Source organism: Hermetia illucens, chromosome 1 (assembly GCF_905115235.1).
Source record: "Hermetia illucens chromosome 1, iHerIll2.2.curated.20191125, whole genome shotgun sequence".
NCBI lineage: Eukaryota > Metazoa > Arthropoda > Insecta > Diptera > Stratiomyidae > Hermetia > Hermetia illucens.
The window spans coordinates 37822830-37841648 of record NC_051849.1 but is presented as its reverse complement, the minus strand read 5'-3'; the positions used below and the strand labels follow the sequence as shown (position 1 = coordinate 37841648).

General features: G+C 43.3%; 1 protein-coding gene across 3 annotated transcripts in view; it reads right to left on the bottom strand.

Annotated features, from left to right (window-relative positions):
* Positions 1 to 2921: 2921 nt before the first annotated feature.
* Positions 2922 to 18819, bottom strand: part of LOC119646988 — a 49281-nt gene continuing 33383 nt past the window's right edge. For 2 of the 3 annotated variants that reach the window (XM_038047700.1, XM_038047701.1), the window contains 9 exons: positions 13103 to 13242; positions 12329 to 12583; positions 12109 to 12259; positions 11898 to 12045; positions 11776 to 11834; positions 11493 to 11662; positions 11215 to 11412; positions 11034 to 11150; positions 2922 to 4171 (listed from right to left, as the gene is read on the bottom strand). In XM_038047700.1, the coding sequence (XP_037903628.1) occupies positions 4126 to 4171; positions 11034 to 11150; positions 11215 to 11412; positions 11493 to 11662; positions 11776 to 11834; positions 11898 to 12045; positions 12109 to 12259; positions 12329 to 12583; positions 13103 to 13242 (1284 nt within the window). In that variant the 3' untranslated portion in view covers positions 2922 to 4125. Of the gene's footprint in view, positions 4172 to 11033; positions 11151 to 11214; positions 11413 to 11492; positions 11684 to 11775; positions 11835 to 11897; positions 12046 to 12108; positions 12260 to 12328; positions 12584 to 13102; positions 13243 to 18819 lie in introns of all 3 variants that reach the window. The other variant, XM_038047699.1, reaches the window with a different exon arrangement.

Below are 18819 nucleotides of genomic sequence, written 5' to 3'. Positions count from 1 at the left end.
TCTGGCTCGGTGATAGGCTGACCGAAGGCTGGTCAGTTCAGTATTCTACTCGTAGTTTAATCTTCTACTGGGGAATGAGCATCTTCTAGGCATGGACGCGTCACACGCTTTGACGATGCATTGGGCCACATGGACAGCTCTTTCCGTAGAGGCGCCTGTTTTATTAGGTTGGTCTAATAACACTTCTATGAAGGTTTGCTCATCCAGAGCTTTCTCGGTTTCGGGCATGATGGTCTTCTGCCTGGTGACTGCTCAAAGAAGACTGCCTGGTGATCGCTGTGGGTGTAGTGCTTGCTGACGCGTCAAGACATACACCGTGCCAGTGCAAGGCTGACAAAAGTTAGGTCTACGATTGAGGCAGACCCCCCTTTCTGAAAGGTGTTTACATATCCTTCGTTGGCCAGAATGATATCCAATTGTGCGGAAGCGTTTAATAGACTGCGGCCCCTTGCATTTGTCTCTCTGCTACCCCACTCACGGACTGCTACCTCTTGCTATGCATTTCCTACCTCTTGTTATGCATTCCCTCGAATTCGGACAGTGTCAGGCTTGGTGGGGCGTAACAGCTGTACATATATACCCCGTTTATTTTGGCCCACACAAAGCCGCTGTATGTCTGACCCCCAGTACACTGTATGGCTTGTTGACCGCATGCCCACATCGCCGCTCCACCAGTCGAATCTGCCCATATGCCACCGTGACGTTTTCTATAGGGTTCGCTAATGATGGCAATTTCCACCTCGGATTCGTAGATGGTCTGCTCGAGTAAATCTTGATCGACCCTACTATAGTTGAGGTTTATTTGAATAAATCTCATTTTTTCATTGAAGTCAGCGCCTTCCACTTCCGGCAATATCCCGGTAATCCTGTCCCTCACTTCCTTCACACACTAACCATTTGGGGTCCCTATTGCACGTTTTGGCAATATGGCCTTTCTCCCCACACCTTCTGTATTGATCGGACAGATCAATGCCGCTGGTGCATGCCTTCGCGAAATGACCAAACGCAGGGCGCTTGAAGCACCTCTTTAGAGAAATCTGCTCTCTCAGACAGCAAACAACCCATCCGATTCGAACCTTCTCGGCCGCCAATAACTTGTGCACTGCGTCCATTGGCAATCGCAATATGGCGGTTTGAGTATTGCTATAGGCTTTTCGCAAACTCACAATGGACTCTGCGGTAAGTTCTTCCAACTTGAACTATTCTATGAAGGCGGTGCCAATTTCTCCTTTGGATGTCACTTCATCGAAATCCTTCCACTGTATATAGACATTCTCCCCAAGTGAGTTCGTAACCTGAGTTCGGAAACCATCAGTTTTCCCTAAGCTGATTTTTTTCAGCTCAAACATGAGGTCATCCTTTTGGGTCCTTCGAATCTTGCTGACATTTCCGCCTAGATCTTTTAGGTCGGGGTAAGCTTTGACCTTTTGCAGAATCTCCGCGTAGGACAAACTTCCATTGCTGAAGATTACAATCCCTTCTGGGTGAATTCGCACTTTTTCTTCGCCTTTTTCTTAGCTACATTGGTCCATCCACCGTTTTCATTCTCCTTGGATTTTGTCGAGTCGATTGCCGGAGCTCGCACTTGGGGGACCTGCTTTCTCTCTTCGGTGCCTTTAGTTCCGTTTTTCGGAACTATTTGTATGGCTTTTTTTATCTTAGGTGCCTGCTGATTTTCCAGAGGATCCACATCTCTTTCCCGCTATCTCTTGTTTGGTGGCAGGTTGATTGCAATACGATTAGGTGTCACTTGGGTTGCCTGTGACACCGTTCGGGGCAACAGATTTCGATATGCTCTTGGAATTTCGTTCCCCCTGCTGGGATTTGTTGTAGAGTATTCGAATAGCTCTCACAATATTTTTTATGGCTTGGTGCACCTTGTGCTTGTCCGTGATGAACTCAGACAGCTCCACTATTTTTGCACGAAGCTGTGTGAAGGGTAATTCCTCTGCTTCAGGGCTTTGCTCTCCATTATTCCTAACCAGATTACTATTTTTAAATAGTTTCTCTCATTTGGCATTCGTTGACCTTCCCTCCCTTTTATCTTTTTTGATGTTTGGCATTAGCGGCGATCTCAAAGTTGAATTCTTCTGAATGGGTCCTTTTCCTGATCCTGGAGTACCTCCTGCTGCTGCGCTTCCTGAATATGTGCGGTCGGTGTTGTTGCTGTTTTGGTCGTCCAGCGATCTGCTTTTAATTCATCCTTCTTCGATTTTGTTACTGGTGTTCTTGATAGAGTGGCAGTACGCTTGAACACTTCCTTTTCCAAATCCAAAATACTTGTAGCATTAGATGCAACGGTGGCCAAGTTGTCCACCACCGAGGCACTGCGGTCGAGGGATATCGACGACCGGGAGCCCGCTTGCTCATTCCCAAAAGCTGCCGGTACTGGGGTTCCGAGCCCCTTCACCGTAAGTTTTCTCCTTTTCTAGTCTTCCATGGTGGTTTTATGTTCTGGGTATCTTGAGATGAGCAAACACTAGCCCATGCGCAGTCAGAAAAGAAAAGCGCATGAACACATATTTACACATCAATAGGTATGCCTCAATCCGACAGCTGGGGTCGCGCCTGATGGGAGATCTGGCCACTCCTCACAGGGAGTTTAAGAAATCTAGAATATGCTCTAGCACATATTCACTTTCCGATTGCCTTATCTCCACCATTTTTCTTCAAGATGGTTTAATATTTAACATTTTACTGAGTAAAAAGGTAAAAGTAAATGTGATAAATACGCAAAAATGTATATTTTTCGTACTCAAACAAAGTGAAACTCCCAAAAAGTGATTAATTCTAAATAAAACTCTTAAAGAATTGCCGAGAGCTGCGTTTGCTAGGCCTTCAAAACTATGGAGATCATATTTCTTAGAACAACCTTGAACAACTCTACAAGAAAAAAATGTAACCAAGCCTAAACCTACTGCAAAATCATATTTATTCTCATTCTAAAAAAACTACAGCAATTCACTTAAATAACTTATTAAAAAATAAAATTTCCAATTTGCTTTATCCAAAATTTCACCCATATGTATTCATGTGTTTACGTATGCATAATTAAGACGTAATACTTATAATTTAAAGACAAAAATGTTTATGTTGATTGTTTTGGGGTCGTAAATGTTGTAGGGAATAAATTGCAATAATATTATGGTAAATTCAAAGAAAGCAGACGACGGTGCATGCATGTTCTTATACGTAGTGTAAATGAAAAATATAAATTGTATCTGAAATGATAATAACAAGGAACTTGGAAAGATTGTTGCTTTTGCGGTTGTTGGAAAAGATAATATATAATATAATAGCAGCTTCTAAAATATAAAGTAAATACTACAGTAATATGCCAACTATAATATTTGAAAAATTTAAAGAATTATAATTTTCGATTTGAATATATTTTGTAAATTTCAATAATTCCATGATTTCCTTTGATATCTATTTTATATATGGTTCGTTTATGGTTTTCCCGTGTGCCCATTATTTTCACGGAAAGGAAAAGTAAAAATGAAATGGACAATATATTTGGAAGATACCTTTCAAATCAAAAGCTGCTGCAAAGGCTGTTATAGAATTAGGAGAAGTACCATTTTTTTAATAAAATAATTCCATTAATCATATAATAATCATTAATCATATAGATGTTTTCATTGGAAAATTTTATTTAATATTCTTAAAAAAAAATTTGTTAAATCAAATTGAAATGTTCTAAAAAATTCCTAATAGTTCCTTGTTTTTCCTTCCAATGATATATTTTCCTTTTAATATTCTTTGGTATAATTAGCATCATGATTGCAAAGTCACATAATTTACTGCAAATAAAAATGGAGTTAAAATCACAGTTATCTGTAATGTGAGCTTTTTTTCATTAAATTTACATTACTATTAAAGAAATTATATAAAATATTAGAGAACTTTATCATATTCCAAATAGCAAGATAGCAAAAGTTACTTAGTTTCTAATAATTGCATATAAATGTTATTATATCTTTTAAATTTTTATTTCATATCTGTTTCTTGCAGTAGATATTTATTCAAATCCATCCTATTTGAATTACAATAATGTAAGTTACGGATATCATAAAAAAGATTTATTCTATTTACAAGGGTAGAGAAAGGCCGGGTGCATTGCTTTTAAACTTCATTGCCTCGTCCCTCTTCTGACAGACTTCGAAGCGATCTGAAAAGGAAATTTGTTTATTATGAGTGTGGTTTATAGTATGCATATCAATATCTTATTTTTATATCAAACGTATGTAAAATCCTGTGTGGAGTTGCTAAATCTCCCATCAGACGCTTCCCTTCGTGCGGATAAGGAAGCGCTCGATGGATGCGTTGCGGGCATGCACATATACCTATCCGGAGAGGTGCGTGCGCAGTTCGGATAGGAAGTAAACGCCCACCCGTGGATAATGATTGGCTATGGAAAGGACACCCAGAAATCAAACCAAATATGGAGGACGAGAATTGTAGTTTTCTTTTCGGTGCAGGGCTTTGGAAACCCAGTACCATCGGTTGTTGGGAGTGGGCAAGCGGGTTCCCGGCCGTCGATATTCAGCGACCGCAGTGCCTTTGTAGTGAGAAACTTGTTTGATCTAATGCTACAAGACATCTTAGTATAGTGGAAAGGAGATTTTCACCGGATCCTTTTCTCAAAAGTTAAAAACTTGGGAGGTCGCCACTAAAGGCAACGTTACCCCTAGGTAGTCGACATTCGTCGCGGGATTCGGAAAGGAACTTGGAGAGTTCCCTGCTGTAAAAGACGATCGTGGAAGGCAACAAACTGCATCAGCGTTTGTTTAACAGGGGGACGCATAAATCAACTCTGTGAATTCATTAAGGAGAGGCGGAATATCCACCAAAATATCACGGCTCTGATACGTGGCATTAAGTTGTCTAATATTAGGGCGATTTAGGAGAGAGACACCCAAGCGTTATGTGGCGCGGGAGGCGGAGGTGACGCCTCTTCAACATAAGGTAGTTAAGTCCTTGAGGGTTTTACGTGAGCACCTGTCTTGCGACTTAATCCCACGGTCTTTTTAAGACACGGATTGATTTTGGGACCACAATCAGAGCCCCGCTGTGACAAGGAACAACGGCACCAGTCTATACCAAGTGCATGGCTTAGCATTCATACTGGTGGATGCAAGACATCCCTAAATCTCTACCGAACTAAGGAGTACGGCAACCGTGTTGAAATGCAACACCACGCCGAGGCTCGAAGGTCTCTTCTCGCTTGAGCATAACTACAACCCCCATGAAACTCCCACTGGGGGGCCAACCGCAAATAACCGAGCTGTACTCATATACGACAGGAATTCTCCCGAAGTATAAGAGTCCAGGGGCTACCCCGGTTCCCATGGTACCAGTATACCCCTGGTAAGGTTTCGTGACTGAAGCCACTTCAGATGAGTCCCCGTGCAGACTCGGGTCTGATCGCCCTAATTAGGCCTTGGAGCATTCGCCTACTGCATCACGGCCGGCAAACCAAAGTGAGTACAGCGCCTCCCGGTGCCACCACTATGGAAGTTCTCCTCGGCCACTTGGTTTTGTTTTGGGCGACAGGGTTGCCGCCCCGTCTTCCTCACCGTGACCTCTGAGCACCCAGCATAATGTAGGGGAGAACGTGGGCAAACGGGGTAGAGATGGAATAAGTAGAAAAAAGCCTCTTCGTCGAAGAAAGCTCAGTCGGCGAAAGTTCCGGGTAGTTCTTTGCTTACGGCCCCAACTTTGACGAAAGGGGAAGAGCATACAGCTCGTAAACCCGAAGAATGAACAAAAGTGGGCGGCAAAAAGCGGCAAAAGGCGAAAAAGAAGATTCATCCGGAAATAATCATTATTTCCAATAAAGGATGTATGTCCTACGGAAATATCCTTCGGAAATTCAAAGTCGATCCGGAATTGGCAGACCTGGGTGGCAGTATGAGTCGTATCCGGCGTACGCAAAAGGGGGATGTGATGCTAAAACTAAACAAATCTAGCGAGAAGACAGTGGAATTTTTGGCGGTCAGGTGGAAAAGTTGCTAGGTGAGCAAGCAGACATAAAAGCTCGAAAGCAACGGATAGTAATCGAGTGCAAAGACCTAGACGAGGTCACGTCACGAGAGGATATATGTGCTGTTCTAAGGGAACAATTCAACCTTTGCGGAATAGAAGAAAGTGCGATCAAAAGGATGAAGAAGACATATGGAGTCACACAGACCGTTATTATTAGCTTGTTGGTGGAATTAGGGATTAAATTGATTACCGCGAGCGAGGTAAGAATAGGTTGGGTCGTGTGCCGACTTAGGGAGCAAGTATCTCTCAAGAGATGCTTCAGATGCCTCAATTTCGGTCACTTTGCAGCAGCATGTACTGGTGAACATGATAGGTCGAGAAAATGCAGGAAGTATGGAGTGAGGGGCCACCTTATCAAAGACTGCACGGGGGATCCATGGTGCATGTTGTGCAGAGGGACAAAGGGAGTGGACGGTGGCAGGTGCCCGGCATATAGGAGGAAGCTGAATCGTAGGGCAAAATAAGGTGGAAACAAATCAACCTCAAGGCAGCTCAAGATTTGCTGTCGAAAGCCATTCAAGAGATGAATGTGGACGTGACGGTAATATTTGAACCTTACCGACATTACGATAATGCTACGTGAGCGAAAGAGTCACTGGGAAACGCGGTGATAGGGGCAGGTGGAAGCCAATCCATTCAAGAAGTAATTGCATTTGGCAGCCAGCTTTGTGAGGACGAAAATGAACGGCGTCCATATCTATAGTTGTTATGCTCCTCCTAGTGCAACATTAGCGTAATATCAGGAGATGTTAGACGGCTTTGTGTTGGACGCTAGGGACTACAGCCTCAAAATTATTGCCGGTGGTTTCAATGCGTGGGGGGCAAACAAACACCAGGGGCCAAATGCTGCTTGAAACCTTCGCACTATCCAATATTGGATGCGTGCCTACCTTCCGAGGCAGAGGACTAGGCTCAATCGTCGATTTGATTTACCACAGTACCGGCGACAGTTGAGTGAGCAAGAGAAGCGCAAAAACCAGGATAGCTGGGTGGTCTACTGGAGCTTTCGAGGAAGGGACATTCCTGAGGCTTTAGAAGAAGGTTAAGATCCGAACGGAACGGCGCCGGCAAAAGTGAGCTAGTTACGTCAACGGGTAACTGAGGCATGCGATTCTACAGTGCTGCGACGCAGGTTCCATCATGGTAGGAAACCAAAGCACTGGTGGAACCCAAGCACTTGTGGCTTGAGGCAAACACGAACCCATGGGGCGCAGCTTACAAGGTTGTAATGAACAAGATTCTTGGGTAAAAATTACCCCAAGTGACATGCTCGCGACTCTTGTTCAAAGTAATGGCAATTCTTTACCCATAACAGGAAGAAAGTGGACCTCAACCAACGGTGGAGCAGGACGTCTTCATAATTCCTTGGGTGATCGAGGAGGAACTACGGAGATCTGTGGACAAATTGGGGATAATAAGGCTCCGGATTGGATGGGAAGAAAGAGACCTCAACCAACGGTGGAACAGGACGTTTTTATAATCCCCTGGGTGACCGAGGAGGAACTACGGAGATCTGTGGACGAATTGGAGATAATAAGGCTCCGGGATTGGATGGGATTCCGAACAACGCCCTGATATTGGCAACTTAAATCAGGTCCCCATGGTTCATAAGCACATTCGAATCGTGCACGGTGGAAGGAGTGTTTCCCGCCTAGTAGAAAAGGCTGAGTTTGGTTTTACTACCGAGGCCCCAAAAACCACTTAGCGCACCTTCTTCCCTATCTGCCTTTTAGACACTATGGAGAGATGTTGGAGAGGGTGGTATGCAACCGGCTGCTTCCATTGGTCGAGCTAGCGGGTGTCCACCGGAGCGGCAGTATGGGTTTCGCAGTGTGCGGTCTACGGTCGACGCCATTGGTGAGTGGAAGAAGTAGCTCTACAGAGACGGAAGAAGTGGAATGAATTATTCCTAAGGAGACGGTTAAGTCAAACAGCTCTCGCTTGAGTGCATTGATGCCCGAGGGTGATTTCATTTTTTGTTTGGAAGAGTAGTCCGTACGCCGATGTTGTGACTAGCCTTTCCATCCATAAGAGGTGGAACTTCAGATAATGTTATATGGTTGAGTAGCCCGGTGAAATATCTGCTGGAGAGTTAGCGTCTTTCATAGGACCATCGATTGGCATGTGATTACTTGTACGCTCGTTTGTGATGCGGTTACGATTCCGCAATAATAATTGTTGCCTCTTGGATTAGAGTAATAAAAAATTCTCTTATATCACGGCGTACACTACGCAGCAATTCTCGTGATACTTTGCCGTTCGCCCTCACCCGCGACGGAAATAAGAGCCTTCAATTTCGCTCCTCATCAGTCAGATTTTATGGTGCCACCTCGGCACGCGCCAACAATTTCCCTTGCGCCCCAGGGAAAAGTACTTTTGATGGCAGCCCATTGCTCATCAATATTCTCCGGTGAGTTTTTCAAGGTGCCTGCCTTTCGGTCAGCAAGATAGTTTTCCTAGTGCCGAACGACAACCGGGAGGTGGAGAACATGAGGGCATGCCTAGCGGATGCGTAGGCACTAATTCGGCACTAGATTCACCCTTATTGGAGAAGAGTGCTCTCCAGAGTTTCATTGTCTTACCGCTTAACCCCAGAACGTGCACCCTATTTGGATGAAATTCTCACTGAAGTTAATCAGGCGAACATTCTGGAGAGCTGCGATACCGTTATCAAGAAGCACTAGCACATTCTAGAATATAGTTCACAGGAGGATCACTACCTAAGCGGGGCACCAAATTCCCCTCTTAATAGTTATTGCAATTAGTCTGGGGGAATTGGCCCCACCTCCCTGGAACGCTAGGTTTTGTTACTTGGCCAATCAGCCCATCTGATTTCTTCCTCCTCCTTGCTCAACCGGACCTAGGACCACCTCCGGCGAAGCTGCTAAAAGATTTGTTCGACTTCGACTAGCCAGCAATGGCTATCTAATTAAATGGATCTTCGCGATTAGAGATTTAAGAGTTTTCTTCCGAATATAATGGGTGCTGATATTGGCCGCGGGAAGGACCATCATCTGATGTTCACCTACCTTCACTTGCGAGCCGATATTGTATCAGCACGTAGGGGAGCAGAATGTCGGCCTCATCCAGCATTGTGAAAACTTTTTTGCTGCGCGAATACCAAAGCCTTTGAATAACACGCCCGAAAATATTGATGAGCACGGGGCCTCTATTAAAAGTGTTTTCACCTCTGGCGCGGATATTAAAAGTCTTGGCTGACTACGGAAGAGGTGGTAGTGAGCCTTTCGATAGTCATGTGGTGCACGATAAATGTAGGTTTCCCATCAACAATGATAATTAGCTGAAGAGGTGGAGCATTCCATCACGATTCTCAATAGTATAACATTTGGTGGAGTTCTTCGTTTTGTGGATGTTGTGGCAAGTTACAGTAACATGCGGATACAGACTACTCCTCCAAACGGAAGCAACATTTTTTCGTCCATCAACGTGGTCAAAGAGAGTAACGGAGTGACGGTCTCCTTGCGAAACTGTTCCCTTCAGTCCCTGCTATCTCGGCAGACTTGTTATTTCCATTCATTCGTTAATCCAGGGAATTTAGTAAAATTTCACTCGGATCGAGGTCGACAGTTGGAAGAGTATATACTTCCTGCTGCCGCGAAGGTATTAGTTAAAACCATTCTGGAATACATCAAGCAGCACCTTGAAAGCTTACAGAGAGCAGACTGCAGATAGCACTGTGGAACCTCTTGCACCGACTACTTTAATAACCTTTGGATCATTTTGGATCAGTGTGATGTGCTCATATACCTTCGCTGGCCGCTCTTTATTGATTTTGGGAACGCTTGAATTCCAAAGTAGAGTCTATCTGGACCTCGCTGTTTTTTACAAAATTTGAAGCACCTACATCAGGCTGAGGCTATGCTGTCCCAATGTTCTTTCTGTGGTTCTTAATGGTAGCAATGCATGGAATTGCTAATGAGAGTAATACCTGAAAAGCGGCCAGGACTTTCATCATACCATTGGTATGAGAAACTTTATGAGCGTACGTACCAGTTGCCCGTGTTGATCAGAAGATAGAAGGGGTAATAGATAGGTAATACATTGCGAAAATTGGCAACTTTATTACGAGTTAGGTCATGTAATGCAAATTACTACTCCAGATTCGCCGACGTGTAGGTCGCTTTAGAGCTGCGTTATGAAGAACAGTGGAGAAGCATTGCGGACCCCTTGGAAAATCGTGGGGGACCAAGATCCATACTGCGGGAGTCTCAAATAAAAATTTCGTTATGACAATTCTGTGGAAGATGTGAAAAGCTTGTTAACAACTTATGTAAAGAAGCGATGGCTTTGTGCAAATTGTTGCCAAAGTAATGTTTCCAACATATTCAATTTGGACGTTTTGTAGTAGATAGATTGAAAGCGCATTGCTTAAGACAGATGCCCATAGTTATATACAACCAACTGGCCAAGAAGAGACATTGGTACAATATGGATGAAAGATTTATGAAGCACACCGCCACGACAAGAATTCACCAAAGATTGACTAACCGCAATAGTCATCCGGGAGTTAGGTGCTCCTTTTTATCCATTCATAAATCCACTATAGTTCTGGGTTAGGGGTAAAGGACTCTCTGGGATTGCTACTATTTTAGGCAATGCCGAGGCTTAGTTCCCTTTTCCCCAATGGGCTCAGTGGTGCAAATAAAGCCTATAACGATGAACGGTGTATAATGCAGCGATTTTTTATTTCCGTAAGTTCACTAGGGTTGGAAAAAATATATGCTAAAGTATGCGAGAAAGTCCAGGAGAAAGTTCAATCATTCCAGCACTATAGTTGAAAAAGAAGAGGATAAATCTGAAAGCATTTGTTCACGGTGACTTTAATTTCGCCTTTCAAAGTTTCTTCCTTATGACTAGGAGAGTTCAGCCGGCAAAGACCCTAGACTTGACGATCGCTTTTCCCAAGAAAAACCAACCAAATAACAGCATCTTCCTGAATGGTTACAAATACTGCTGTCACTTACCTTGATCGTTCAAATAGCGATGGATCAGTATAGATAGGTTCACTTGGATCATCAAAATTATTCGCATTATTTCGAATTGGGTTCACAACCGGTATCTGACACATCCTGGACAAATTTCTATTGAAAGACAAAGAGTTAATTTAATTTGTTACTTATTACTTCGCACGTCTTCGATCTTTACCCCGTTGCAAAAGTTTTCTGCAGTCCATTTCCAAAGAAGGATATACCACTTGCTTTCAGATTTGCTGCTCTCCGCGATGCAGTACTTTGACTTGGCTCATGGAAGGGTTCATGGGTGCGAATCGTAGATGGTACAAATGAGTTCACTGGGGAGGAGCGATCAGCTACACGATTTTTTGACATAATCTTCCAGTAACGTCTGTAAAACCGTTTGAAAAAATACCATAAAACATGCAGGAAACATTCTGGTCCGTGACTTCATTATGGATATTTACAAACCTGTAAGCGAGTCCAGCCACTAAAGTGATGCTGAACAAAAGTATCATCAGCAGAATTACGGCGGTAATAAGTCCATGGTATTCTGAAGGAGTCATGCAGACAGTTTCAATAGGTGCGACCAGCTTCCTTGCAAAGGATTCTTGTTCGATTTCATCTCGGGTTTCAAAGACCTGCAATTTATATACGCAATTCTTGATAGTTTAGGTTTAGGATCTGGCTTTCCACTCCACGAAATAAATACTTTCCGCTCTTAGGTTGAATTCAAATCTTAAAAGTTACTCACCTCAATCATCTCCCTAACGTGCTCTGGCTCCTCCGATATTATTTCGTTCATACTTTCAGCTGTGAGAAGAAACATTGGTAATTTTTTTGAATATTTTTAATAAATAATATTTTGGGAATTACTTTTATTTGTATCGGAGTCATTTGAAATAGTGCCATTAACTTCTATGACGTTCTCCTCGGTCGTTATTTCATTTTCAGTTTCATTCAGAGATCGGCGACGCCTTCCAAATGACGGTTCTGACCTTCCAGAGGGTCCAGGACAATAGGCCTATTGATTAAACAGTAAGAAAGTATTAGTTGTGAAAAGGAGATTTTTTTCCATTTGTCTTACTGGTTGGCATCCCTCTCGGCAGGTTCTGACTGTAGCTTCGAAAACTAAGAAATTGGATTCAGGAATCTTGAAGGCATTGAATCTTGCTTCCAGAATGTCCCCATCACGCAGTTTGTCTAGTTCAGGGAAAACGAATGGATCGACAGGACATCTGTAATGCGAAAAATTATATTATAGCATTCATACTAACAATAAGGATATTGATTGATTTGGTACTTACCCGAATCTATCGATCAACTGTATACTTCTTCCTGAATAAGGATCGCGAGCAACAACATTGGTGGCAAATATGTCGGTAACTTGGTTGTATCCCTCCTGAGCTTCCAGACGGAATGTGAGAGGATCTCCAACGGCAATTGTTGTTGTGGGCCTTCCTTGGTATAGGATCATTAAACGGACCTTCGAGCTGAGCGTGTTCTCCGCTGGGAGATATTCTATAGGTATTGGACTTCCAGATCTGTCGGGATCGTAAGAACTTCATTTTAAAAGCGGAGAGCTATCAGAATATCCTTTGAGAAAGCTTATTTTCATTTGTATAAATGAAAATGAAGATTTTTTCAAAGGAGCTTTTTTATAGAAATTAGTTCATCTACGAATTAGTAGCTATGCGATTTCATTCCGGTTAGTTTGTTAAGGGCTAGCTTTGGTTTTATATTTTGGAAAACATTGCATTTGGACTATCATACTAAAATCTGCAGGATACAAAAAAATTTCAACTACGGGAGAATTCTGTCTAAACAGTTTTTCTCGAGCCAGGTATCTACCAAATTTTCAGAATTTTCTAGTAAACATTTGATAATTAAGTGGACCTATTTCTACTAGGACTAAGTGTGTATTGGTTGACTATAAAAGGAAGCTCAAGCATCTGGTATTTACAAAACTCGTTTAAACTACGCTACTATTTTTAAATGTAAAATCAATATTTACAAGGGACCTCTATTTACAATTTGCCGTACAGAAGAAAGAATGCTTAAGACAGCAAAGTGATACTTACCCGGCTCCGATATATCCAGATGTGACTACGGCTTCACCAGGTCCTCTGAAGACACAGGTCAAATTGAATCTCTTGTCCCGGCTCGTTTGTACATGGTCAGAGAATTGGACGACGACGATGTTTGTGAGGGTGTCGCCATACTATAATCAGAGAAAATAATTTGTTAATGATCATAGTCAGCGTGTTCATTAGAAGGCCAAAGTGGCAGTAGATAGGTTACACATTAAGGAAATACGACGACTCCATTGCGGGCGATGCAATGCAATCCATTAGAGGATTGTCAACGAGTGGAATGCCTTAGAAAGGCATGCGGTTCAATTTCCCGCGAGGTCTTTGAGGGAGCTGAACATTTCAGTAAACCGGGAACGATGGTGCCTAGGTGGGGTTGATGAGATGATGATTGAAAGATAAATGACAGTTATATACATAGTGGAACTAAGACGAGGAGCATTAAGTTTTGGCGAGAGGAAAAGGAACACTATCTTCCCCCCAGTCCCAATGGATTTAATATAGCAGAGATCCCGTAAATACAGATTTATAAATTTTGTAAGATTCGCAACCTCAAAGTTCATATTGTTTTGAACTATATTGGATATCGCCCATAGAAGTTTCCTCAAAAAAAAAAAAATATAATCTAATATTGTCGTTTTCAATTTTGCACCGAACTAGATAGACCTGTTGAACCTTAAGAAGGACTCGACGGAACTATTAGCGCAATTTTTAGACTGAAAGGATACTATGTCACTATTATATCTTAGGGTAGCGGAAGCATACTCCTAGAATTCGCCGGCAATTGGAAGCAAGACTTGTTACTATTTCAGCATGTGCTGTGTGATCATATAGCGGGGTAAGTTGCGATAGTTATCACTATACTCTTGGAATGAATGGCAATCCATTAGAATATCAGGATCGCTGCGGCGCCTAAAATAACTTTGTTGAGATGTATAGAGCCGAGAGAGAATTTGTTCTCGAAATAAGTGAAACACTAGCGAACTAGCGTCGGTATGACTTGTCTAGGAACCTTCTGATCAAACTGCAACTGAATAACATTTTGAAAACGAATCTGCTATCTCTAAATAGAATAGGGGTTACAACAGGTTTCATATTATAAATTTAGTATCGTGGCACCCCAGGAAACGAAAGGGATTGTTGGTGCAAGACGGGAACGCAAAGTTTAGAGTAACCTTTTCATCCATAAGCTACTAAAACAGCTGGGCGGCCTTGATTACTTAATTCCGCAAGTACTCACACGACCTCTCCATCGTGGGCGCTGAAAATCATCTTCAGATGGACAAAGAGTGTATACGGTCGGGCTGGGAGTAGGTTCATTAAATTGATGAGGGTCTGCTTCCCTGTTGATCATGTGCTAGTGGGAAGCGGATTTGGCGAGGGATGAAGAGACAACCCGCAGATTATCCTCCCTGCGGTGGGAAAGATGCTACCTTGGCCAGTTTCAGTTTCAATTTAGACTCTTACCATGGTGGTCGGGCTAGCCAGGGCGAACATTTTTCCCGGATTACTACTGGGATCATGACATGGAAAAATAAAAAACTGATAATAAAGGAAGAAGAGGTGGCGATGCCAAGTGCATCATCGGCGGACGAGCTGCTGGCATGCAGTCAGAAGATAGTAGTCGTCGAGGCCAGTACAGTCGATGCCAGCCGTAGGACCGTTGTGTTGAAATCCGCAGATGGATTAGTGGTTTCCAGCTTGGGAACCATTAAAAGTAAGGACTGAGATGAATATCACCGGAAGCCAGCAAAGAGGCAGAGGTCCACTGGAGTCCTGTTCAAGAGCTAGTACCTGAAGGACATACATATTCTGAGCAAGACTGCAGGGGTGAGGGGGATGAAAATCACCTCGCTAAATGCCAGGCGATTGTCGTAGAATACAATAACAAACGCTTGGGGACCCAGAAGAAGGCAAAGTCCGTCTCCTTCAAGCGCAATTGATCTCAAGATGAGGTCGAACAGCAGCGTAAGTAGAGTAGAGTTTGGAAGCCGAGCAACTTTTGCAAACAGTTAAAAAGCCAAGGATCCACGTCTTTGGAACCCCAGGATTTCCATGGACGATTGGGTGGAGATCAAGGCGGAGGAACTCCAGGAGAGCAACCAATTTTTCCTGTTCAGACTGTCGTACGAAAGGTCGCAGTTCAAATCTCACTGATGGCATCAGAATTGGTCGTGATTTGACGTCGGATATCAATCGACTCAGCTGTGAATGAGTATGTTATCTGAGTCAAATCAGAGTAATAATCTCCGCCGAGCGCAATGCTGACTGGAAAATGCACATTATAAAGTGCGGTTCGGAGTGAGCAACGCATAGGTAAAAGTGTGCTCCGCGAGATCGGATGACGACCTGGATCCGTTCGACGCCGACAACGAGCAGATGGAGGAACTAAAGATCAACAGTCCGGCGGGGACTGACAAACCGATTTCGCAAGTAGATTATTCGGAGAGCCGCGCAGATAAATCAGCAGCACTCCAAGTGCACCCCAGGAGGTGGTCCTTCTCCTAGAGGAAGACATTGATGTCGTTTTAACACAGGAGCTTTGGATCAGAGGAAGCCGAACCATCAAGGGGTTTTAAAGGAAATTCTTAATTTATTCAACAGCACAACAGATACTTATCAGAATAGATCTAGAGCATGTATCATTGCCAGGAAGAGTCTGCAAATTTTTCGGCGTTGAGTTCCAGCGGCTTAACCGTGGTGGGAGCGGAAATCGTGTATATCTCTTCGGCTTACATTGCATATGACCGATTAGCTCTATCAGAAGATAATATTTGAAGTCCACCATCACAGCGACGAAAGCCAGCCTATTGAGAGGCTGCGAGGGTTTTTTATTTTTTATTAAGGTTTTGTTTGTAAAACAAAACCTTATTAAAATCGGTTTACTGTCTGTCTGTCTGTCCGTCTGTCTGTCTGTCTGTCTGTCTGTCTGTCTGTCCGTCACACGCATTTTTCTCGGAGACGGTTATAGCGATTGACACCAAATTTGGTAGAAAGGTGGGAACTGTGAACGCTCACGCATATAGTGAGTTACATCCTCTTACGACGAATTTAAGGGGGGGTCCCCATACATGCAAAAGGGGGGTGTAAATTTTTTTTTCATCAAATATAGTCATGTGGGGTATCAAATTAAAGGTCTCGGTTAGTACTTTTCGAAGCCGGTATTAGTTTTGACTTTTGCTGAAAAGGTGGGGAGTGCGGGGGGTTGAAAGTGGTCATTTTTTTAAAGAACCCATTCTCAGGAACTACCAAACCGAAAAATCTGGAAAAAATCAGGGGGCTGCCACTATATGGTGCCTAGGCTCCGAAATACCCTTCATATCGATACCTGTTCAAATAAAGTTAATAATAGTATATTACTATAATTTTTAGTAATTGACAGGAAACCCCCCTTAAGTTCACCCTAGAATCACAAAATTTTGCAGCAATGTAGGCTACAGTATAGATCATGATCCTGCCAAATTTGGTGAAAATCGCACTATGACTAACAAAGTTATACTAGGTCAAATCTGCGCTCCTCTGCAAATTCAAGACTATGAATGTCAATATCACTTGAAAGTGGCTTTTTTCACATAATATATGCATATTTTACGTGCTACATGCTAATGGGACAAATGCACGCCCAAGTCTCCTTATAAACGAAATACACAAAACCTTTCATACCTGAAGCGTCTAGCTTCCGGTTTCCCGACTTGTTTTATTTTTTATTAACGCAAATTTATCGGTGTGTTACAGGGGCAGTACATCAACCTTCTATTTCTTCAGTTCACAGAACAGTGACGGCTGGGAGAGGGTCCTTGATATCATCCCACTTGGGTTTTTGGGGTGGAGACCAGGGATCCTTCTCAGATCACAGTTTTTCAATCTAAATCTCGCTGTAGAAGTTTCCAATACTTTCAGAGATTCTAGGAGCATAAACTGCAGGAAGTTATCAAAAACAAACTCTTCGTTGCTCAAATTGGTAACATTGGCATGACAGACGATTGGAGACAAAAGCCGAGACTCTGGAAAAAGCATTTGAAATTTACGAGGCCCTGTTAAATATGGTAGGAAGTTTTGTCCAGACTCAGGAGGCTGACCAGGGAGATCTTCAACATCTGCAATAGGCATATACATATGTTGGCAACTATATTTCGGAAGCTAAGATGTGGTTCTGGTTGGTCTATTTTCAGGACATTGAAAGCACCAGCAAATCTGCGAGACTTATTAAGATTCTATGCAAGGATCATAGAAGCCTTCTCCTAGTTTTAACGCGGCTACTTTAAAAGCAAATCCACAGAAAGCGAATTAGGATGATTAAGTGGTCGCTACAGTACAAACAATATACTTCAGTTACCTTACTGGATATAAAGGGAGAATTCAACAACGTTTGTACTAACATCATCAAGGAAACCTTAATCAGAATACCCATGCTTGGAGCTAGGATCATCCAGTCTGATCCGCAAGGTAGCCACTTAACCAGTGGATCACCAGCCCTGCTCGCAGATGATGTAAATGTACTTTTACATCTCCTCTTCGTAGACCTCTACAGTAAATACGTTGTAGCGCGCAGTGCTGTCAAACTACGTGAGTCCGGGACAGCGAAGCTCTACGGCCATAATAACAACCTAGACGAAGTACCTCGGGAAACCTTGGGAGTCCTCTACTCACCACACGCAAGCGGTACTTTGGGAGTAATTTTGCCGTGGACTTTCCAACCAGGGCAGAGTGGAAGGCCCGCGTCGTGCTGAAAGGCTACGATAAGACAATATTCTTCACCGGCGAATCAAAGATGATTTGCAGAGTCGGCATGGGAGTTTTCTCTTATATATTTAGTATCTGAGGATATGCCAGGGTATTTCAAGTGGAAGCACTGGCGATACTGGAAGCCTATCCATGGCTGGGCCATGATACAGAATGTAAGCGTAACGTGGTCAGTCTTATCAACAGTCAACCAGCCATTAAGATTTAGCACTCATTGGGGACATTCTCCAGGCTGGTAGGACAGTACAGGAATGCGCAGATTAGTCTACGCAGCACGGTAAAAATCGAGCTCCTGTGGGTTCCCAGCCACAGAACTATAGAGGGGAATGAGCGGGGTGGTGAACTGATTAGGTAGGGCTCTGGTCTTAGCAGTCCCTCGGTGGGTACATTCTATGTCCCGCTGGTGACTGCCAGAAGCGGAATCTTCTCGCACTACTTGGTAGCCGTCAACTTCAAATGGCGAAGCTCATCACCTGCACCTGAAGTCAAGGACGATTTGGCCCATTTATAAGAAGATTCGATTGCACAGCTCTCGTGCCATTTGCCAGCACTCTTAGAGTCAGGTTACGGACCTCAGGGAGATCTCTATGTGCAGGGTGGTGAAGCGGTTTTCTGTCTTGAATATTACGCGCTGGCTCTGAAGATCTGAGTTGGTGGACTTTACCTGCCTTGTTCTTACCACAACAGTCAACGTGTTAGGAGTTTGTGGTATCAAAATGGCGCACCACAGAGTTAATTGGGTCCTTAGTTTCTCTAGAATTCCCCTCTAGCATAGAGCATTCCAGAGACGCTCTCAATTCACGTGGTCCAAAACTTAGTCTTGCACACTGCTCTACAATGTTCCGAATGGTATCAATTTGGGTATCTAGAGAAAAAACCAACTTGCTTCGTGTCGATGAAGCTTCTCAACTAATCTTTCAAGCATCCCAGTAAGATTATGTTATCTTTGCGGCGGCAGGGAGCAT